The 25,031-nt window shown below is 39.0% G+C and overlaps 1 protein-coding gene across 5 annotated transcripts in view; it reads left to right on the top strand.

Annotated features, from left to right (window-relative positions):
- Gapdhl3 (glyceraldehyde-3-phosphate dehydrogenase like 3) overlaps positions 1-25,031 on the top strand; it is a 147,133-nt gene that overhangs the window by 8,279 nt on the left and 113,823 nt on the right. For 2 of the 5 annotated variants that reach the window (XM_039093965.2, XM_039093966.2), the window contains exons 2-3: positions 1-125; positions 19,504-21,885. In XM_039093965.2, coding sequence (XP_038949893.1) covers positions 19,617-20,498 — 882 coding nt within the window. In that variant the 5' untranslated portion in view covers positions 1-125; positions 19,504-19,616 and the 3' untranslated portion in view covers positions 20,499-21,885. Of the gene's footprint in view, positions 126-13,060; positions 13,177-13,285; positions 13,490-19,503; positions 21,886-25,031 lie in introns of those variants that run through there. The other 3 variants (XR_005494204.2, XR_005494203.2, XR_005494202.2) reach the window with 3 other exon arrangements.

Here is a 25,031-nt window from a genome sequence, read left to right as displayed (position 1 = left end):
GAAAATACACCTCATCTCTGTCAGTTGTAAGGGATGTCATCACTCTGAGGGACTGAGTTCAGAGCTCTGAAGTAACTGACTCCAGGGATCATGCGGGTGAAAGAAGGTGGTATCATGAGGAGGAGGTAAGTGAATTCCTTATTAAATAGAACTAGTCAACTTAAATGTTGGTGACTAGAAGGCAGCCCTGGTACAAGAGTGGCTCTGGGGGAAGCACACACAACGGGGAATGATAAAGTCAAACATTTTCCCCTGCTGTGCTGTAATGGCTAGAGTCAGCTTTGTGCAACCACAAGACGGTTAATCTCTATCTCTGGGTGACTACATGGAATGTAGACCACATCCTCCCTGCCAGCCCTCCTCAGGCATGTAGCAAGAGTGATGTCTTCCATTTTATATATGCCAGAATGCATCCTGGCAAGTTACTTGTAACCCAAGAATTATTTGAGGCATTCAAAGAAGAGAAATAACTAGGAGATGTTGAAGAGACTAGCAAAATGCACAAAAAAAAAAAAAAAACCAAAACAAAAACTACACAACATAGTGACTCCAGGGCCACAATGCTCAAACGTCGACTCAAAATGGGCCCGTAGCTCACAACAGTAGTTCCTTTGCTGTTTCAGTGTCCTGTGATGTGGAAGACAGCCTTAGACACTGCAGTGGTTTGATGAGAAATGCCCTCCGTAGACTCGAGTATTGAACACTTGCTCTGCAGTAATCGATGCTCTTTGGGGAGGTTGCGAATCCTCGCTGAGGGAAATACATCCTTGAGGGTAGAGTCTGAAAGTTCACAGTCTCACCCCACATCATCCACTGGTTTGTGTTTGTTACTGCTGTGACCCATCCCTTACCTCCCTGCTCCTCTTCCACCGCCGTAGACTCTCTCTTAGAGCCACAACCAGAGAGAACCACTTCTTTCTAGAAGTCGATAGCAGCATTTTACTACAGCAAGAAGTAACTAATAAGAAATACAGTTAGTTCCTGAATCATTTCCACTCCAGACTAAGAATGTGAATGGTATGGTCATAATCCTGGCTTATGGGGTGACTGATAAGTATCACGAGGAAGATAATTCATGATGCCTGTCACTATTCACACACCCCTATCTGCCCCCACCTTAACTTTTAGGCTAAATCCAATATTTATCAGTAAGTCTCTGCTAATAGAAGTTTATGCATTTTGCTCCTTTCATTTGGGCTGAATGTTTTCTCAAGTGAATAGGTAATGTAGGAGAAGGCTGGCAACCACTGCCTTTTGGGGGAAAGCTCTAGTTTTTATGAGGTTGGTGCAGAGAATATTTTGTTTCATTTTTCTCCCTCTGCAACTGGGACTGTGTGTTAGTTTCATTTTGATAGATGACAAAGAGATGTACAAACCGCAAGATATATTTTTTATAATATATTTGATAGAATCGGAGACCTTTTGCCCTTTTATATACTGCCTGGAGAAGTCAAATCAGACAAATGTAATAATTTGGTTTCCCCAGACTTTGTTAAAGGAGCTAGGTCTGAGAGATAAAACTGTATCTGGTTTCTTTGTTCTCTGTTATGAAACACAATCATAAGACAAATTCATAGATCAAAGGCTACACAAAAGATGACATGTCTGGTTTTCCTTCATAACGGATTTCCTGTTATAGTATAGATACTGTATACAGTCAGCGCATGAAATACATAAAATCTTGACAAGTTAACACCACAAAGCTGCATTCTCCAAAGATTTATTCTGTTTCCAAAATTTTCTCAGGGGCAATAACTCTCCTGTTCTTAAGAACTAAATTAAACAGGAAAAATTAAAAAGCATATCTCAAACCTTCCTTTTTGCTTTTCCTGAGGTCCAAAATGAGAAAGTAGAGGTGTTAATGTTTGTAAGATGCTTCTGGTGGTCTAATAATAGTTTGTTGTTTGAAGGTCTGATAAAATTGTAATTACAAACAAGTGGGTCAGATAGAGTTTTCTGCACTATCTGCTTACCTTCAGGATTTTAGCCTGTACGGACATAATAACATAAAAAGTATTTTATTTAAGAAGTAAATGAAATGAAATTATTGAATAAGGCATGTTGGAACACTGAGCATCTCTCATGCAGTCCCCCAGCCTCAGTTGCTTCTAGATCCCCAACAATCCCCCTGGCTGGAGTCATTCCAGGGCACGTCTCTGGCAAAGCATCAAAGCTGCCATCCTCAGTGAGACAGGACTTGCTCTAATGCCACCATTTCTTGCTCATGCCTCTGTCTTGCACTAATTTCCTCTTTCCATCTGTGTGTGTGTGTGTGTGTGTGTCCTAAAAAACTAGTTACACACTTAATGGATGTTTACCAGATGGCAAATATCGCTTGTGATAAACAATTCGAACCTCTGTAAATGATAGTTTCATTACTCAATCTGAAATGAAAGTATGGTATCTTTAGGAAATTGACTTGCAGACTCCCACGAACACTGAAGCTCACAGAAGCTCAAAACCAAGGGCTGGGAAGTTGGCTCAGTCATAAATGTGAGGACCCAAATCCAGTCTCTGAAAACACCCAGGAATTACATCATTTGTAATTCCAGTCCGGAGGAGATAAATCCTGGGGGATTCCTAGAGATTGGTCAACTTCAGTATATAAGTCTATGAGACCTAAGCCAGAAAAAGACTCTGTCTCATAAAAAACAGGGCAGATAGTCCTACAAAATTACTCCATAATCATGCATGTGCTCACAAAAAGGCAAGTGATGATGTACACATAAACACAAATGTAGTTGCACACATAACACATAAAACACATACACAAAATAGCAATGTTCCTTGGAACTTATGCATATTCTCTAAATTTCACACTATGTCTAAATTTCTTATGCCTAGTTTAATAGACATGTTGTATAGATAGTTGTAATATTATTTAGGAGAAAGAAGAAGTCAGTATACAGTAGTAAAGATGCTTTATAAAAGCATATACAGGGGCTGGAGAGATGGCTCAGCGGTTAAGAGCGTCCGACCGCTCTTCCAGAGGTCATGAGTTCAATTCCCAGCAACCACATGGTGGCTCACAACCATCTGTAAAGAGATCTGATGCCCTCTTCTGGTGTATCTGAAGACAGCTACAGTGTACTTATATATAATAAATAAATAAATCTTTAAAAAAAAAAGCATATACAGTATCTATTCACACTTGTTGTATCTATGCATACAGAGCCCACATGCACAATAGACTGCACTTCGGTCAATGTGATTGTCACCTAAGAAATAAGGTCATCAAATGCAGAGTCACACACTCGCTGAGGTTGTGAAACTAGCAAATGGCTAAGCCAGACTCTTGAGTCAGTGGCTTTACCCAGTATTGCCATTCACCATCTCAGCACACTGCCCAAGATTAGTCAATGTTGTCAAGGTGTTCTTTCCTCTACAAAACAAACAGCAACAAATTAACATATACCAATCCAGGGAAGAAGGAAGCAGGCAACTTTCCTCTTATGTTCAGGCCTAAAATCTCCAAGAATATTTTCAAACTTCTCAGGCAGAGGAAAAACATGAGAAATAAAAAGGCTAGAGTGGGAACAGACAAGAGAGAGGCAAGGTGAGAGAGGAGTCTGGAAAAGCCTCAGGGAGAATTTTAGAAAGATAACATTCAAATCAGTAAGAAAAGCTTATCACCGGATCACCTCGACAGCTTCTGTGGTAAGGGACAGTTGGATACCTTTCAGTGAGGAGAGTGAGTAGAAGTTGGGTAGGTTGAGAAAGACAATGCACTGGGAGCTTACAGGGAAAAGAGGAGAGAAAGGAAATAAATTAAAAATAGAAAAATAAAAGAAAATGTTGACAGAGATGGTCCACTCTGAGATTTGAAGAACAGCTTTCTGTAATTGGGAAAGAGAAGAGAAATCTGTTGGGGGCGCATCTCTGGGACAAGCCTATAACTATTGATATTTGTTTTTCTTTTAGAGTCCCTTCAATCTCTGGTGGTTGTGATGTAGTCTAAGATGAGTATCTCTCAGTGAATCTGAGTGGTTGGTTCTATACAGAACTCTTTATTCTTTATAACTCTCAAAGGATAGCCATATTATATTTCTTGCCCATGGTCTATGCATTTATTGATATATTATAGGTGGATTCAATTATGTTTGTGCTTCAGAGAGACATTACCTCACCGTTTCAAACAGCATTTATAGTTTTAAAAGAGTGAATAGCTCCTTGGTACAAGACTATCAAATACCTCACTTGAGAAAGTAAGGTTTAAATCACAATTTTGTACATAATCAGATCAAATTATAAAAAAAAGACATTACCATATAAAACTGAATAGGACATTAGCTGATAGCTTCTAGAGTATTATTTTAAACTACATTAAGTTTTTCAAATGTACTAACTACATCTAAAAAGTTATATTGAGTTCCTAATTGCTTTTCAAAAGAATAAAAACTTTGAAACTTATCGAATGACTATAACTACACATTAAATTAATTTATTTTGTGCTGTACTTGAGTGAGAAAGTAAAAACCAGTTGATTCTCTTTTCCTAGAAAAGATAGTCATACTTACCCACAAGTGGACAATATAAAGACAGTGAATGCCATTGGAGCACACAGCCACTAACAAAATGTCTTCATCAAACCCTAACTCTTAAAGCTAGGGCAGCAAAGCTGAAGAGGAGTGGGAAAGGTTTTGTACAGTAGTGGATGATGCTAAGGCAAGCGTGTCTCCCAGACAGAAAGTGAATGACACACTTGAACTCACTGGGACTACGACAGTTTTAGAGGACCAGCATAGGTTCAGAACAAACTCCCAGCACTGAAGGGGGGAAGTGTGACACAAAGTTCCACCTGTCACCACAAACATATGCACAATCAGTATCTTCTGAGAAAAGGAAAATGACTTTTCTCTAAAAAAATGTTGCTGAATAGATCACCACACTCCAGGGTAGGCCCATGCACAGGAGTAGCTGGCCAAGACAAAATGGAACCACATGTACTTGTACAGCCCTTGTTGTTTTGTTGAGGTATAGTTTTTGTCTTAATAGGTCTTTGTTAATTTTTTTATTTTGTTTGTTTGTTTTATATTTATCTTTTTTTATAAATAAAGAGAACATGAAGTTGTCAGTAACATAAAATTGAATGTATACAGAATACAGACGACCTAGAAGAAGTTGCAGGAAAGAAAGGAATATGATCAAAACATATTGTAGAAAAATTTTTAAATCGAAATAATTAAAAAGGGATTATCCTGATGGCAAAAGACTGATTATACATTTTAGTAATGCATTTCTTTTATAACTTGAGATTATCATCATGTAATTTATTACTATATAGTCAAAAATCAGTAAAAATATACAAGATATACTATTATGTAAATCTACATAATTTGTCTGAATTGTAATATAAACAAAATGAACCATGACACTCTTTTTGTTGTGTAACTATGTTATTTGTATTGGAATACTCCCCTCTGAAAGGAGCAGAAAGGCTCATGAGACTCAGGAAGTTCAAGAAACTTACAAGACTCAGAGAGTTTATAAAAGTTACAATTTTCTCAAGGCACAGTCCCCAGATTATAAAAGCAGTAAAGAATGGTTGATGGATGACAGCTTTCATGAGACATTATCCATGGGCCTTTCCTGATGTAGCTGCCTTTGAGTTAGTCTTGTTTCTTTAAGTGCCTTGGTGAATGCATTATTTTGTCGATGAGCTTTACTGGTGCAGAATCTTATCTTTAGTTTACTGTAGATGTCCTGTGTAGGGTGGAGAGAAGTTTGTTCTTGTCTCCCCAGGAGACACCAGAGAGCAGTAGTTAATTAAATTTTGAGAGATTCTTTTCAAATCCAAATCTTTTAAAGAGCAGAGTTCTTTATTTTTTCTTTCAGAAAGATTCTATTTACTTCTTATTTACGTCTACCTTTTCCAGGACTTTCATCTCTAGGACGAAAAATATCAATAGAAAGCACATAACATATGATATATATATATATATATATATATATATATAATTTCAGGAGGCAGTATTTCAATTCAGACTGCATAGCTACACAGTCTGATGATGCATAAACTGGGGACTTCTGTAGGATTCAAGGCAGGCAGTGATCCATGAAGCGGTAAGAATAAAACCTTGGTTTAGATTGATTTCATCAACCTGGATCAAACTTCAGGGAGACTGATCCCAGGCAATTTATTGCTGGTTCATTTAAAGCAATATAATTTTGTAAAATGTTTCCCAGTCTAATATCAGTGAGCACATACCATGTATGTCCTTTTGTGACTGGGTTATCTCACTCAGGATAATATTTTCTAGTTCCATCCATTTGCCTAAGAATTTCATGAAGTCATTGTTTTTAATACCTAAGTAGTACTCCATTGTAAATGTACCACATTTTATGTATCCATTCCTCTATTGGAGGACATCTGGGTTCTTTCCAGCTTTTGGCTATTAGAAGTAAGGCTACTATGAACATAGCAGAGCATGTGTCCTTGCTATATGTTAGCCCAAAAGCTCGGAATACCAAAGATAACAATTCACAGACCACATGAAGCTCAAGAAGAAGAAGCCCAAAATGTGGATGTTTCAGTCCTTCTAAGAAGGGGAAACAAACTATTCAGGGGAGGAAATACAGAGATGATGATTGGAGGGTTGTAGGGACTTGGGAGGAAGAGAGGAGGGGAAGGGGGAAAAGTGGGGCAGTATCAGATATGGGAGGAGACAGGGACAATATGCAGAGGGTCAGGAATTTGAACAGAGGTGTGTAGCAATGGCAGGGTTGGGGGTGGGTCGAGGGAAGGGGGACTAGGTAACCAACAGCAAGTCCCTGATGCCAGAAAAACGAGAGGCTCCCAGGACCCAACAGGGATGAGATTAGCTGAAATGCCCAACAAAGGGGAGAAAGAACCTGTAGAGACCTTATCCAGAGGTTGGGCAAGGTCTCTGGTTGAGGGATGGGGTCACCCACTCATTTCCAAAATTTTAAACCAGAATGACTCCTCTGTAAAGGAAATATGGGGACAAAAGGTGGAGCAGAAACTGAAAAAAAGGTTATCCAGAGACTGCCCCACCTGGGGATCCTCCCACATAGACACCAAACCCAGACACTATTGCTGATGCCAAGAAGTGCTTGGTGACAGCAGGAGCCTGTTAGAGCTGTCTCCTAAGAGGCTCTGCCAGAGCCTGACAAATACAGAGGAAGATGCTCACAGACAACCTTTGGACTGAGCATGGGGACCTCAATGGTGGAGTTAGACAAAGGACTGGAGTAGCTGAAGGGGATTGCAGCCCCATAGGAAAAACAACAATATCACCAAACAGACTCTCTGAGCTTCCAGAGACTAAATCACCAACCATAGAGTACACATGGAAAGACCCATAGCTACAGCCACGTGTGTAGCAGAGGATGATATTATCTGGCATCAACAGGAGGAGAGGTTCCTGGTCCTGTGAAGGCTTGATTTCCCAGTGTAGGGGAATGCCAGGGCAGTAAGGTGGGAATGAGTGGGTGAGAGTGGGAGCATCCGCATAGAAACAAGGAGAGGGGAGGTATGGGATAGGGGATATCTCAGAGGGGAAACTAAGAAAGAGGATAACATTTGAAACATAAATACATAAAATATCCAATAAAAATTAGTTTTCTGATATAATACAATTCCAGTGCACAAGGAAGAATAATTATACAGAAATTCATTTCAAGTAAATGGGTTCTAAGGATAGGCTATTTGTATTAGTGTAAGGGCTTAGGGGGTGACCCAGTGTGGTCTCAGTCATACAGATAGTATAGAAGTCATTTGAGATACTAGCTACCTCTGGCTTTGGTTTTTGGAAGCTTGGGGGATTATCTGGCTATACAGATTATATAAGGGTCATCAACAGTATTAGGTGCCACCAGTCCTGGCTGTGGGAGCTTGAGGGCACTCCTAGATACACAAGTAATGTAGCAGTCATCTAGATTATGAGCCACCTTTAGTCTTGAGTGTAGAAGGTTGATATGCCCTGGCCCGATGATAAAACAGACCATCTGGCTATTAATCACCTCCTTTTCCCACTTTTCTGGAAAAACATGTTGTACAGTCCTTTTCTCTGAAAGGATGATTCTGGATGGTTAACATTCCTGGTTTCCCTGGTTATCTGTGAGCACAAGGACCTTCATGTTCCCAATGCATAATAATAAAGAAAGCATAAATACCACACATAATGAATGAAGCAAAGCACATGCGTGGTTTTATTACCATCATGCATAATTTCTCTTATGTTTTCATGTGTATTCTGAATACGTGCTATTTTGTCTAGACTGATTTTGTAATCATAACGTTTAATTTTCAAACTTGTTGCCAAAGTTGAAGTCCAAAGTATGATACACATACACACACGTGTATGTATATGTATTTGTATATGTATATGTATATGTATATGTATATGTATATGTGTATGTGTATGTGTATGTGTATGTGTATGTGTGTGTATGTGTATGTGTATGTGTATGTGTATGTGTATGTGTATGTGTAGGTATAGGTATAGGTATAGGTAAAGGTATATGTAATGTATTATGTTTATGTGTGTATATGTGTATGTGTGTATGTGTATGTATATGTGTATGTGTATGTATATGTGTATGTGTATGTGTATGTATATGTGTATGTATATGTGTATGTATATGTGTATGTGTATATATGTATGTGTATGTGTATAGATGTGATAAGAGTTTACACTAGTTGAAAATAAATACACCTGTATTCATCCCTACCTGTAACTTGATGCATGGCCATTAAAAGGTGAAACACTGTGAAGAAAGTAACCATTATATAATCTTACCCCCAACTGGAGAATAGAAGTTGCCTTTCAAAGTCTTTCAGGGGCATCAAAGAGGAGTAGCGCTAATAGACTTGCCACTCCTGTACTCACAGGAGAGTTTAGATAGAGACCTGCTGACAGTGTTCTTAAGCTGTCTCATCATCAAAGGTGCCTTGAGAACACACAAGTTCTCATTATTTACTAAGCACTCATCTGCTGTACTACATTACATTACGTGTGTGTTTGATTTTTTCTTTTGTAAAAGTGAATCACATTAGCTTTTAGAACAAAGACACTACTTAAAAGCATTAAAAACGATTCAAAGCAGATTTTTATAGCTCTGAACTGAGTTTTCAAGACCATTTATCATCTTATGTTTTCTTGTTCATCATCCTACAATTCATTATCACAGCTGATGGAAAAATTATGGGATGTTGATTTAAATATTCACTTTCTCTTTTTACGAGGTGAAATATTTATCTCTCCATTGTTAATTTAATCCCCTGTCAATTTTTACATATGTCTACTCATTCAAAATTTCAATAATAAAGATCTAACTGGTTTGTATTGGTGTTTCAAAGAATGGGCAATAGCCCTTCTGTGAGTAATCAAGGATGTTGTGTGATTGGATTGTAAAGGTGAGGTCCTATAAGGCAGCTTGAATGAGAATATCAAAGTCCATCTCACTTCATGTTGTTCGTGGTTACTTCCTTGACAGGGTTAAACATGAATTTTTCATTCTGGGTTGATCTGATCTACTGAGACCTAGTTCAGGAGTTCAACACAAAACAATGGTTTCCTGTAAATTTTATTTGACTATTTCTATACATCTTACTATCCATTCAACCCACTACCAATTTATCTAGCTATTAAATATGCTTTGAAGAAAAGTATTTGCTTCCTTTATCAAATATGTACTTATTTAGATATACAAGAAGCATATTTTCCTTCATAAATATGGTTCCCTTTATCCCTGTTTCACATAGACACAACTAATAATACAGGTATGCCAAAAAGAACAGATTTTAGGAAATTGTGTATCATAGGGACTGACAAGAAGTCTCAGGTGGTAAAGGTGCTTTCCCTGTGAGCTGTCCAACCTGAGTTCCATCCACAAGAAACACATGATTAAATGGGAGAACTAAGACCTACAGGTTGTCCTCTGACCTCCACATGAGTGCTGTAACAAAAACATGCCCACATCCACAACCTATGTGCACACAAAATAAATATATTAATAAACAACTAGTTATATTTTTAAAATTTCTATTCATTTAAAGTTAGGGCAAGGACTATAGGAGATGAAGGGGTTTGCAACCTCATAGGAAGAATAATATCAACCAACCAGAACCCCACAAAGCTCCCAGGGACTAAACCACCAACCAAAGAGTACACGGGAGGTACCCATGACTCCAACTGCACATGTAGGAGGGGGTTGTCTTACCTGGCATCACTGCGAGGGGAGCCCCTTGTTTCTGTGGAGGCTTGATGACTGAGCATAGGGGAACGCTAGGCCACTGAGGCAGAAGTGGGTGGGCAGGTGGGGAGGCACCCTCATAGAGGTAGAGGGAAGGAGGAGGAGATAGGGGTCTTGTGGAGGGGAAACTGGGAAGGGGGATAATATTTGAAATGTAAATAAAGTAACCAATAAAAGTGAAAAAAAAAGAACACATATTACAAAAAAAAGAAAGAAACCTTAACATTTACTTTGATGGTTTGAATACGAATGTCCCCCATAGGTTCATCATATGGCTCCCCAGATGTTGGAACTCTTTGGGAAGGATTAGGAGGTGTGACCTTGTTGAGAGAAGTAGGTCGCTGGGGATGGGCTTGGAGGTTTCAAGAGCCCATATCATTTCCAGTTTAGCTCTCCTTTTCTCTGTCTTGAGCTTATGGTTCACTGGTAAGTTTTCAGCTACTGTTCCAGCAGCACGCCTGCCTCTCTGCTGCCATGCTCTGTGCATTGATGGTCATAGAGTCACCCCTCTGAAACTTTAAGGCTGAAGTAAAAGCTTTTTTTTTATAAGTTGCTTTGGTCATGGTGCTTTGTCACAGCAATGAGTTGCCGCAAGACAGCTACCTTAATAAATTTTATCTTACATTTTGCTATGAACTTTTTTTGTACTATGATTTAGGTCTTGTGTCAGTAAAACTGTTAGCCCTGTTTGATTTTTTGGTTTATATTTACTCTTAACTGGAACACAACAAATGCATAAATATAGAGGGTGTACTTCACCATTTGGATGTACATGAAGGGTACAGGTTGTGGGGCGATTCAAATAAAATGATTAGCCTTTCCATTGTCTCATGTATTCTACAAGCATTTTTTAAATCTCTTCCTGTTGATTGTGAGCCTCGCCTCTGTGGAAGAGACCTGCAGAGATTTGATGTATCAAGGTAGGGGCTTACCCAGAAGGACATGCCACCCTCTTAGAAGAAAAGGGAAGAGTAAATAGGGGGAGAGAATGTGTAAAGGGGGACCAGGAAGTGGCATGGCAGTGATCCAGGTGTAAAGTGAATAAATAAATTAATGAGAAAAATATTTTCCTTCGTAGATGAATGTATTTTTTATTTTAATCAAATTCATTCGTTCATTCATCTCATCCAACTTTTTCCAGGCCTGTCCCCCATATCTCCCATATTCCTCTACTGGTATTGCCCACATGGCTGTGTGTATGGCCTACTTACTGTATCATGAGAAACCTAACAGAAGCCACACCCCTGAAGAAAACTGACTTCTTTTATCCAGCAGTTAAATAACTTCTCATACCTCATTTAATTTCAAAGAATTTCCGGTATCTATATTTATTAGTTGATGATGGTCGTGTCTCACTACAATCTGGAGTCTATTATTATTTTAAATTTTCTTTATTCTTATAAGAGTTAAGACTAAGCAAGAGACCTACAGTATTATGTTGATAAGAAGAATTGGTAGAGCGTCATCAAGAACAGGTACATAGTGTATACTAAAGTCTTTTGATGTAGTAATCTTTCACTTTTTAAGGGCTTATCTTTGTTATGTTTAAGGGGTGTGTGTGTGTGTCTGTGTGTGTGTGTGTGTGTGTGTGTGTGTGTCTGTGTGTGTGTGTGTGTGTCTGTGTCTGCATGGCAGTGCAGATACCAGTGAAGCTTACAAAAATGAGATCTTCCTGGACCTAGTATTATAACTGGCTCTTAACTGCCTAGAATATGTGCTGGGGCATGAATTTGCATCTTCCTGAAGAACAACATGCTCTTGTAACTTCTGAACCATGTCTCCAGCACCTTCTTTATTTTCAAATTGTTGCACCATTTTAACTGACAACTAGAGACTTAGAGGCATGGACACGAACTGGAGGAACAATAATCCTAGTTACAGATATTTGAAGACAGTCTATCAATCCTAATCTGGAAAGACTTCCAGAAGTCATCAAATCCATCATTACTTTGGCTTGGTTACAGACAGAACATTTGACATGACACATATCAGGCTGGAGTATGGCTGACTAATTCGCTGCTAAATCTCTTTCCAGAACAGGTAGTGTGAGACCAAACCTCAGGCTCCCTGTGCTGCCTCTCATTCCTGTGCGTAAATCGATATTTCCTTCACATTTTCCCCCTTTCTGTCTGTGGTCTCTCTATCACCTTATGTCCTACTTTAGTTTCTGTTGCTGTAATACAGACCATGACAAAAGGTAACTTGAGAAGAAAAAAACAAAAGCTTTTACTTAGTTTATGAGTTACATATCACTGTTGAAAGAGTCCAGGGCAGAAGCACAAAGCAGATACTATGGAAGAAAGATAGTTACTGGCAAGATTCTCCTTGTTTACTTAGTGTCTTATGTAGCCCAAGCCTACCTACCTATGGTCACCACTGATTGCATTGAGCTGGGCCCTCCTTCATCAAATAGTAATCAAGAGAACACCCACTGGCCAGTCTAATAGAGACAATTCTTTAACTGTGATTGCTGCCTCTCCGGTGTGTCAGGTTGATAAAAATTCATCTGGATGCTTACGAATTTGTTAGCTCTTAGCTTACCTGGTAAAAATGTCTTGAAGCAGCACTTTGTGCTTAGGACAACACAGGAAGAGAGTAAGGTCATCAGCATGTGCTGCTGGCCACACACTGAGATGAGACTCTGTGGACCTTGTCCAGCTCTGTGTATCAGTTCCCGTCTCTCCAGGGACTTGCACCGAGCGACTCAGTTCACTCTCCCGGGTTGACATTTTCAAACTAACAAAAAAAGATTTGGAGTCTCTCAGATCTCAAAGCTCACTAAAATCTAAATGACTACTCCTGGTTTTCAGATGGTTTCTGAAAGATTATTCTTTATTTATAGGCACGCAACGGAAGGAGAGAAAAGAAGATTAAAAAGTCACATGGAGTGCCTACTCTTGCAAATTGATAAAAGCTCATTTCCACTTCCAGACACAATAGCTGGTTCACCAGGACAAACTTGCGGCTTTTGTAGCTTTCTTTTGTGTAACAACTGCCAAGCAGTGGGGTTTAATGATCTGCCGAGTTCTGAGTCTCACCTTACTTCTTGATTGCTGTTTCCTTGTAGGGATGCCATAGCAACAAATGTAACAGCGGCAGCAGCGGCAGCTTCCCCGGAAACACTGCCTCAACTGAAGGATTCCTATTCATTTCAGAGGAGGAGAAAATATGCTTTGAGGACTACTTTTTCATAGATTGTTAAATGGTTTAAAAATGAGATACATCCATATGTTAAAACATAGGATTAACTAAGAGGCATAGAAAAAAACAAGAGTGACTAGAATATTTAATTATTTGTTTTTGTGCATGTTAAATTTGGGGTGTGTGTGTGTGTGTGTGTGTGTGTGTGTATCTGAAGAGAGAAAGAATATGAAGTTGGATTAGTAGGCAATGGGGATTTGGGAAGAGTTAAGGTAGGATAAAGAAATGTATAAACTGTAAAAATATTGTTTAAAGTAATCATAAAGATGAAGAAACAAAATACCGTTAACTTGGGAAACAGGAGAGTGGGGAATTGATGGCAGAAGTGGCATTATGCTTTTGAGATATTTGACGTTCTGACCTCAGCAAATCCAGCTCAGAACGGCTCCAAAACTTCTGAATCTCGTCCCTCTTCTATCCTCGGTCTTCTTCAAAGCACAGAGACTCTGACGTTCTTTATCTAACTGTAGGACTGTCTCTCCCTGAAGACATGCTGTTGTCATGACTTCATATTAACCAGGGAATTTTAACAAGAGACAACAAGTGAAAAGTCAAGCATCACATCCAGGCCCTAGAAGAACTTTCTCCTAAGGCATTTCTTATTGTTGGAGCCATTCACTTCCCCTGAAAAATAATGTAGTTCCCTTTTAGCCTTGCCTGTGGCCACTTGGTTCTCTCTCCATCATGAAAAAGGCTTTTAGGTTTTACGTTTGTTTGTTTGTTTGTTTGTTTGTTTGTTTTTAAGACAAGGTTTCTCTGCGCAGCTGTCCTAGAACTCACTTTGTAAACCTTGATAGCCTGGAACTCAGAGATCTGCCTGACTCTACCTCTAAAGTGATGAAATTAGAGGCATTAACAGCAGATACCACCATTGTTCTGCATGAAAAAAGGTTTTAAGTCTCAATATTCTAGACTTTCTTTGGACTTGTATTTTGTATGGCTCTTGTAGAAATGAACACATCAAATGCATTATTCGGTAAACCCTCAGAGAGAATCTTTAAACCTCACAGCAGCGAATAAGGCAAGCTAGAGAAGGTCATTCTGAAACTATTTTTATGTCTTTGTAATTATGTTTAGGTCATCACAGCAAATACCAAGGTTGGCACCTGTGCTAGTTTGAGTTCGTCAGCTTGACATAAACTAGAGTCACCTGAGAAAGAGAAACTGTGATTGACAGATTGTCTTCTTTAGGTTGTCTGTAGACAAATCTGTGGGGCATTTGCTTAACTTGTTTTGTTATACCACCCAGAACTACCTGCCCAGGGGGCACCATAACAAGCCACCCTATGCAAGTGACCTCTGGTGGTATAAGAAAGCAAGATGAGCAAACCATGGGGAACACGTCAGTTAGCATTGTTCTAGCCTTTGATTCAGTTCCTGCCTCCAGGTTTCTGCCTTGTGTTCCTGCCCTGGCTTTGCTTCATGATAGACTGTAGGCTGTAAGATAAAGCAAATAAACAAAAATAAAACAAACAAAACCCAAACCAAACTCTTTCTTCCCCAAGTTTCTTTTACTCATACTGTTTAGCACAGTAACCGAAAGTAAACTACGGCAAACCCAAGCTGTAGTACATACAAGGCTATGCCCTGGACTATATTTGCAACTATGCAATGAATTTTGGACAAACAACTGACGCAAGGTGTATAAAATAAGCACGTTACCTTGGATCCATTTCTTAAATCCACGCAATGGATCAAAGGTCCAAGCTGTTTTTTCTATTCAGGAATAAATGAGTTGAGAAATTTCCCTAGAATGTCGAATTGGGACAGAAGATGTTAAGATATCTCCTTCCATCATATCTTTTCAAACACTCCAAGTGCTGTTTTTCTCTTGTTCACTTTTTTGGAAGGTACAACATACAACACTGGGACTAAGCACCAGAGACAGTGAGAAGTGAAAGACACACCCCCAATAATGTTTGGTTACTGGGTTTCCAAGCAAGTTTCTCTGGCTACTTTTTATTGTATTTCAGAATATAATTTCATAAATAGCAGAGGCTGGGGATATAGTTCAGCATGAGAGAGAGTTTATCAATCCTGTGAAAGGGTGCAAATTCAATTCCTGTCACCACTGAATGAGAGAGAGAGACAGAGAGAGAGAGAGAGAGAGAGAGAGAGAGAGAGAGAGAGAGAGAGAGAGAGAGACAGAGAGAGAGAGAGAGAGAGAGAGAGAGAGAGAGAGAGAGAGAGAGAGAGAGGATATTCCAGTATATTGTCTGTGTAAGATAAGGGTGAGGTGTCAACTTGAGGTCATTGATGATTTCTATTTATTTCCTCTTGTCTTTTGAGAACTTATCAACAGACCAGAAAAATCAAGCAAACCAAAACATTAAAATGAAGCTGGTAATAGGAAGATTTGGCAGATTCACAAATTGGCAGGGATGTTTAGTTTGTTTGCTTTTTGTTCAGGATTTTCTGAAATGACTTTCATCTCAACAGCCTCTGGCTATTAGCATCGGAAAAGGAAGAATAATAGTCAGTGCTCTGGAAATCTATTAGAATTATAAAAGTGCACTCATTTCAAAGACTCTGGGCATATGTACAAAATAAGCATGTGAGTTTGCTCCTGGGAAATTATTTTATGAAACCTCTGTCTAATTATAATCTCTCAGGTAGCCAGGATGAGCCCTGCTAAGGGGTCATTATTGGCTCAGATACCACAAAGTTGTTGTTTTTACTGTAATGAGATAAGATACATTACAAAGCTTTAGACTCAACTCCATCAGAGACACTCAACTTTCTTTTGTGAAATAGATTTCTGTGACACAAGGAAATGTGTTTGGTCTCTCATCTCTCCAATTTCCTACTCTTGACTCCTTAAACTTGTGGAATCGCTACATAATATGATGCTAGATGCATTTTCACATCTAAATCGTGTCTTTGGTTTCTGATTCAGATGCTTTTAAAAAAACCTTTGAAATACCTATAAGGATGAATATTTGGCATGCTAATCATATTACTGGTGGCATATCTAAGTAGCTTCAGAATAAGGGCTGATCACCAAAAAGACTATGGCATTATTAGAAGGTGGAGTTTCAGCCCCGTCTCCTTCTGAAAGGATGTATCATGCTTCCTTGACATCTTGTGCTTTGTGGGTCTACATCTGAACAGGTCATAGAATAGTACAGTATATACTTCAACTGTTATGGAGTTCCTGCAGCTTTGGTAGTTGTATAGTCATTGAGTCAGAACTCAGCGACTGAATTAGCTTTCTGTGGATCTCTGTATCTGGTAAGGTTATCTTCTTTGAATTGGTGTTGAATTACTCTTTGCCTTTGTATTTTTGAATAAATATTTAAGTATTCTCATTTTCCACAGAAAATATACTGAATATTTCATTGATATTAAGATTGAATCTACTGAATGATTGGAGGTAAATGGGCACCTATATAATTTGGAGTCCTTTCAATTCATAAGCATGTATGTATTTATTTCAGTTCTCTTCAATTATTTCAGTAATATTATCTTCCCCATAGAAGTCTTACCTGCCTTTCTTAGATTTATTGCTGGTTACTAGGTATTTTTTTCCAATGTAAATGCCAGGGTTTTATTTTATTTTTCATTTCTAACTGCTATATAAAAGTAAAATTAAATTTTATGCCCATCATTTACAGCAAATGTCTGTCTCAGTATCTACATAGAAAATACTTTGGATTTTGCCTGCAAAGAATGATGTTACCTACTAGATAAATATTACATAGTTATGATTATATTTCTCAACTACTTTAAGACATAACTCACATGGATATTTATTTGCTTGCCTTAATATTGTAGCTAGGCTCTCCCGTGTATTATAACAGTGACTTGGCCTCCAGGCAAGATCATGTTATAGATGTTTCACAACATTAAGTATTATGTTGGTGGTAATTTTTCCTCAATAGATTTTTAAAATATTTAATTATATATATATATCCAATTTATTATTATCAGATTCTCTAGATTTGTTTTATACAGATACTCCTCAATTTATGATGGGTGTGCCCAACCTCAATTCAAAAATATTTTAAGCTAGAGACATATTTAAAATCTTTAACCTTGTGAATATCATGACTAGCCCTTGCCTGTATTAAACACACTCAGAAACTGCAACTATATCTATAAAAATTATCTAGGACAATGACTATTTTATAATAAAGTGTTGAATAACTCAGCTTATTTAATATTGTTTTAGAAATGAAAAGCAGAACAGTTGAAAAGATAAGCCTTCTCCTCACAATAAAGCTAAAACTATAAACAATTGGATTGATAGTTTTGATGGGTATAATAATCTTGACTAGCTTCTATGGCCTTTCTCAACTTGAAAAACATCTTTCTAGAATCTTCTAGTTTTCAACCTTCTTTGAAAAATGGGTGATATTCTAATGGGGCCTGCCTATGAGTATAACTTTTTCTCTTTTCCTTGGAGATTTTAGTACCTTTTCTTTTTTCTGTACATTTAATGTTTTGATTGTGTTTCTAGAGGGTAATTTCTTTTCTGGTCCAGTGTATTTGGTGTTCTGAATGCTTCTAGGACTCCGATATGTAACAATATCTTGAAATTTCCTATGGTTTCATTAAAAATATCCTCTGTGCCTTTGAATCAAGTTTCTTCTCCTTCCTTTATTCAGATTATTCATAACTTTTGTCTTTTCACAGTGTCTCCAATTTTCTGGGCACTTTGTGTCAAAGATTTCTTAGATTTAATATATTTTTGACTGAACTACTCAATTCTTTCTGCCATGACATCAATAGTGTAAATTCTCTCTTCTACCTTATTCAGTCTGAGGCTAATTTCTGAGATTTTTTTTGACTTCTTGAATTTTTTTTATTTCAAGTTTTATTTTAGTTTAGATATCTTTAAGGGTTCTCTTTCTTTGCTAATTTCTATGTCTATATCTTGAATTTTTTTCTATTATGTCATAGATGGTGATACACAAAGAGACCCACAACCAGAGAATATGTAGTGAGAGTGAGACTGATCCCTATATGTGATAGGTACATTACACCCCTCCCCACAAGGCTCAGAGATCTATGTAGAACAGGAGTCAGAAAGATTTTAAGAGGCAGCAATGTTAGAGGACTCAAGAAAACAGCACTTTTCAGACACAACAGGGCCTATGCACATAAGAACGCATAAAAACTGTGTCACCATGCACAAGACCTATTCAAGTCTAAGCCAGACAAAATCTCAACATGAAAAAGCTATGCTCCATGCTCAGAAATAGTTGGCCAACACAAAATGTACTCTATAGGGTGGTGGTTTCTTCCTTTGTTTGTCTCTTTTCATTTTGTTTACTTTTTGTGGTTTTGTTCTGTTTTGTTTTTAAGAGAAGTAAAATTAAATGTGGTGAGTAGGGTTGGGGGAATCTGGGAATATAAGCTTAATATATAGTATAAAAATTTAATTAATGTATAAAATAACAAGTGTTGAAGCAATTTGTTGCCACACTTACTACATCATCATTTCCGTATTTCCTTATGTTGTGTCATTAGCATTTGTTAAATATTCAATTGTTCAATAAATGATACAAAATATTATTTACTTTTGAGTTTGACACTTGTGTGAAGAATAAATACATACTAAAAATAGAATAAAAGAAATAAATAATAATGGGGAAGCACTTTGTCTAACACCAGATTTTCCCGTCACCAAGGTTTTTCAGCTGCCTTGCTGGCTCTGGCTCCCATGGGAATTTCTGAGGGGATTAACTCTGTTAATTTGAGCAATTTCGTATTCTCTGAAAACTTTCTGTCTCACTCATGTTATTGTGACCTGTGACAGAGCCTGCTAATTGTCTACCAGTATCCATTTCCTCTTTGATTATTAGAAGCAGAATCCCCTTCCTAACAGGCGTCAGCATGGCATATCATTGCCCAGATATAGATTACTTTCTTCTACCTACTTTGCAGTCAAGTGTGACTGATTAATTTCTGGTCAGTGATATTTGGAAAAAAAATGATACTCTGATCTTTGGAATCATGTCCTTCAAGCAGAATGCTGTTTGGTTTTCTGCTCACTGGCCAAGTGCTTCATTTCCTTACAGACTCAGCCTTTTCCAAGGTATTACCTTTTTTGCTCTAAGAAACATTCTTTTTTTCCCCCAGCTCACCAAAGTTCTTATAAGCAGCTTTGAAAAAGACAGTTTTAAGAATACCAGCTCAGATCTGGCAAAGTGGACATTGTTGCCATCAACGACCCCTTCATTGACCTCAACTACATGGTCTACATGTTCCAGTATGACTCTACCCATGACAAGTTCAACGGCACAGTCAAGGCTGGGAATGAGAAACTTGTCATCAATGGGAAGCCCATCACCATCTTCCAGGAGCGAGATCCCGCTAACATCAAATGGGGTGATGCTGGTGCTGAGTATGTCATGGAGTCTACTGGCATCTTCACCACCGTGGAGAAGGCTGGGGCTCACTTGAAGGGTGGAGCCAAAAGGGTCATCATCTCTGCCCCCTCAGTTGATGCCCCCATGTTTGTGATGGGTGTGAACCACAGGAAATATGACAACTTCCTCAAGATTGTCAGAAATGCATCCTGCACCACCAACTGCTTAGCCCCCCTGACCAAGGTCATCCATGACAACTTTGTCATCCTGGAAGGGCTCATGACTACAGTCCATGCCATCACTGCCACTCAGAAGACTGTGAATGGCTCCTCTGGAAAGCTGTGGTGTGATGGCTGTGGGGCAGCCCAGAACATCATCCCTGCATCCACTGGTGCTGCCAAGGCTGTGGGCAAGGTCATCTCAGAGCTGAACGGGAAGCTCACTGGCATGGGCTTCCGTGTTCCTACCCCCAATGTATCCATTGTGGATCTGACATGCCGCCTGGAGAAACCTGCCAAGTATGATGACATCAAGATGGTAATGAAGCAGGTGTCCGAGGGCCCACTAAAGGGCATCCTGGGCTACACTGAGGACAAGGTTGTCTCCTGCGACTTCAAGAGCAACTCCCACTCTTCCACCTTTGATGCTGGAGCTGGCATTGCTCTCAATGACAAATTTGTAAAGCTCATTTCTTGGTATGACAATGAATATGGCTACAGCAACAGGGTGGTGGACCTCATGGCTTACATGGTTTCCAAGGAGTAAGAAACCCTGGACCACCCACCCCAGCCCAGCAAGGACACTGAGAAGAGAGAGGCCCTCAGTTGCTGAGGAGTCCCCATTCCAACTCGGCCCCCAACACTGAGCATCTCCCTCACAATTCCATCCCAGACCCCATAATAACAGGAGGGGCCTAGGAAGCCCTCCCTTCTCTCTTGAATACCATCAATACCCCCCCCCCCAGAAAAGAATACCAGCCCAGCATGTATACTTAGAATTTCTTGAATTTTAGTTCTATGAAGTTGATTGGTTCTAGCTAACTAGACAATGAGAACAATGAAAGAGGTAATGTGGGGTGAGAAATAGTTGTTTCTTGAGTAGTCTGATGTTTATTATGGACTGCAATTAGAACTTTGAATTTTACTATATTAAGCTCTGCCAGAGCCTGACCAATACAGATGTGGATGCACTCAGCCAAACATAGGACTGAATGTGGGGACCCCAAAGGAGAAGTTAGGGAAATGACAGGAGCTGAAGGGGTTTGCAACCCCATAGGAAGAACAACAATATCAACCAACCAGACCCTGCTCCCAAAGCTCCCAGGGACTAAACCAACAACCAGAGTACACATGGGGTGACCCATCACTCCAACTGAATATGTACCAGAGGAGGTCTTATTGGTCATCACTGGGAGGGGAGTTCCTTGGTCATGTGGAGGCTCAGTGCTCCAGGGTAGGGGAATACTAGAGCAATGAGGCAGAAGTAGGTGGGCAAGTGTGAAGTACCCTCATAGAGGCATGGGGAGAGGGAGGGATGAGGGCATTTGCAGAGGGGAAACTGAGAAGGGGGATAACATTTGAATGTAAATAAATAAAATACCCAATAAAAATGAAAAAATATGGTATTTGGGTTTTCCTTGTAAAATTAAATTCTATATTGTGCTATGCCATTGAGTATTCAAACCTGTTCATTCTCTATCTTACATTGCTTGAGGCGTGGAACAAGGAGCACTTGTGTTGTTGCTGGAAAAATACTGTTCATACCAGCACTAAGTTGTAGGAGTTAATTACAGACCTAGCAGCAACACTAAAGATGTACAGAACATCATAGAAGAGTCTTAGATTCATTTTCTATGCAAGAGTGTTGAAGTCATACCTGCTCATGTAGCTTAAATTATATCCAACAAAAAACCATGTTGAGGCCAATATTTTGGTGCCTATATATGTGACTTTACTTGAAAATAGGGATTTTTATAAATGTAATAAGGTTGAAATGAGATAAATGTAATAAGGATGAAATGAGATAAATGAGATGTTCCTCTAGGAACATCTATATAGTATATATACATATATACATATATATAGTATATATATGGGAACATCATGTAAAGATAAAAGACAAAGCCTGAATTTGTTATGGAAATCAAAACAGGCATCTAAGGAGTTCAGTCGTAAGCTAGGGAATTCCAAACACATCTGGCCAACACCAGAAGTTGGAAAAAAAGAAGGAAGGATTCTCTTTCATAGTGCTCACAGAAAGCATATTTTTCTAACACATATAGTTGGTTTTTCTGTTCATATGGGTATAGGTATCATATGTATTCCTGTTTCCTAAATAGGCCAGAAAAGGGACATAGTCCTCCTTGAGCTAGAGGCACAGACAATTATGAGCTTTCATGTGGGTGCTGGGAACCAAACCTCCAAGTCTTCTGCAAGAGCGCCAAGTACTCTTAACAGGCAAACCATTTTTGTCATCCCAAACAATACATTATTATTTGTTAAACTGTACTTGAGAAAACCATTCCACCCTACTCATCCATAGGCATAATTACTCAGTAGAAAAAGTTTGGTTCCATTTTCCCCTCTAAGTTTTCTCTTTCCATGTCACCTTGCTTATCTTGTTTATTCCTTAGAGCTACTCAATCGCTATCAGTTTTGTCCATTTATGTCTTCCTTATCCCTTTCCTTCACTAAAAATTATTTGTATTCTGCTCCATGCTTTGCATCTCTAATTTTTCATCCCTAAATTTTTTGAAAAGTGTTCTCTGTTGCTATTAACCTCACATCTGCCACTTACTCTAACATTTTTTTCATTTTTTAATTTTTTTTATTAACTTGAGTATTTCTTATGTACATTTCGAGGGTTATTCCCTTTCCCGGTTTCCGGGCAAACATCCCCCTCCCCCTCGCTTCTTTATGGGTGTTTCCCTCCCCATCCTCCCCCCATTGCCGCCCTCCCCCCAACAATCTAGTTCACTGAGGGTTCAGTCTTAGCAGGACCCAGGGCTTCCCCTTCCACTGGTGCTCTTACTAGGATATTCACTGCTACCTATGAGGTCAGAGTCCAGGGTCAGTCCATGTATAGTCTTTAAGTAGTGGCTTAGTCCCTGGAAGCTCTGGTTGCTTGGCATTGTTGTACATATGGGGTCTCGAGCCCCTTCAAGCTCTTCCAGTTCTTTCTCTGGTTCCTTCAACGAGGGTCCTATTCTCAGTTCAGTGGTTTCCTGCTGGCATTCGCCTCTGTGTTTGCTGTATTCTGGCTGTGTCTCTCAGGAGCGATCTACATCCAGCTCCTGTCGGCATGCACTTCTTTGCTTCATCCATCTTGTCTAATTGGATGGCTATATATGTATGGGCCACATGTGGGGCAGGCTCTGAATGGGTGTTCCTTCTGTGTCTGTTTTAATCTTTGCCTCTCTATTCCCTGCCAAGGGTGTTCTTGTTCCCCTTTTAAAGATGGAGTGAAGCATTCACATTTTGATCATCCGTCTTGAGTTTCATTTGTTCTAGGCATCTAGGGTAATTCAAGCATTTGGGCTAATAGCCACTTGTCAATGAGTGCATACCATGTGTGTTTTTCTGTGATTGGGTTAGCTCACTCAGGATGATATTTTCCAGTTCCAACCATTTGCCTACAAATTTCATAAAGTTGTTGTTTTTGATAGCTGAGTAATATTCCATTGTGTAGATGTACCACATTTTCTGTATCCATTCCTCTGTTGAAGGGCATCTGGGTTCTTTCCAGCTTCTGGCTATTATAAATAAGGCTGCGATGAACATAGTGGAGCACGTGTCTTTTTTATATGTTGGGGCATCTTTTGGGTATATGCCCAAGAGAGGTATAGCTGGATCCTCAGGCAGTTCAATGACCAAATTTCTGAGGAACCTCCAGACTGATTTCCAGAATGGTTGTACCAGTCTGCAACCCCAACAACAATGGAGGAGTGTTCCTCTTTCTCCGCATCCTCGCCAGCATCTGCTATCACCTGAGTTTTTGATCTTAGCCATTCTCACTGGTGTGAGGTGAAATCTCAGGGTTATTTTGATTTGCATTTCCCTTATGACTAAAGATGTTGAACATTTCTTTAGGTGTTTCTCAGCCATTCGGCATTCCTCAGCTATGAATTGTTTGTTTAGCTCTGAACCCCATTTTTAATAGGGTTATTTGTCTCCCTGCGGTCTAACTTCTTGAGTTCTTTGTATATTTTGGATATAAGCCCTCTATCTGTGATAAGATTGGTAAAGATCTTTTCCCAATCTGTTGGTTGCGGCTTTGTCCTAACCACAGTGTCCTTTGCCTTACAGAAGCTTTGCAGTTTTATGAGATCCCATTTGTCGATTCTTGATCTTAGAGCATAAGCCATTGGTGTTTTGTTCAGGAAATTTTTTCCAGTGCCCATGTGTTCCAGATGCTTCCCTAGTTTTTCTTCTATTAGTTTGAGTGTATCTGGTTTGATGTGGAGGTCCTTGATCCACTTGGACTTAAGCTTTGTACAGGGTGATAAGCATGGATCGATCTGCATTCTTCTACATGTTGACCTCCAGTTGAATCAGCACCATTTGCTGAAAATGGTATCTTTTTTCCATTGAATGGTTTCGGCTCCTTTGTCAAAAATCAAGTGCCCATAAGTGTGTGGGTTCATTTCTGGGTCTTCAATTCTGTTCCATTGGTCTATCTGTCTGTCTCTGTACCAATACCATGCAGTTTTTATCACTATTGCTCTGTAATACTGCTTGAGTTCAAGGATAGTGATTCCCCCCGAAGTCCTTTTATTGTTGAGGATAGTTTTAGCTATCCTGGGTTTTTTGTTATTCCAGATGAATTTGCATATTGTTCTGTCTAACTTTGAAGAATTGGATTGGTATTTTGATGGGGATTGCATTGAATCTGTAGATCACTTTTGGTAAAATGGTCATTTTTACTATATTAATCCTGGCAATTCATGAGCATGGGAGATCTTTCCATCTTCTGAGGTCTTCTTCAATTTCTTTCTTCAGAGTCTTGAAGTTCTTATTGTACAAATCTTTTACTTGCTTGGTTAAAGTCACACCGAGGTACTTTATATTATTTGGGTCTATTATGAAGGGTGTCGTTTCCCTAATTTCTTTCTTGGCTTGTTTCTCTTTTGTGTAGAGGAAGGCTACTGGTTTATTTGAGTTAATTTTATACCCAGCCACTTTGCTGAAGTTGTTTATCAGCTTGAGTAGTTCTCTGGTGGAACTTTTGGGATCACTTAAATATACTATCATATCATCTGCAAATAGTGATATTTTGACTTCTTCTTTTTCGATCTGTATC

The sequence above is a fragment of the Rattus norvegicus genome, chromosome 15 (genome assembly GCF_036323735.1).
Source record: "Rattus norvegicus strain BN/NHsdMcwi chromosome 15, GRCr8, whole genome shotgun sequence".
Classification (NCBI taxonomy): Eukaryota; Metazoa; Chordata; class Mammalia; order Rodentia; family Muridae; genus Rattus; species Rattus norvegicus.
The sequence above is the reverse complement of the archived record's forward strand: the minus strand, read 5'-3'. Positions and strand labels throughout refer to the sequence as shown.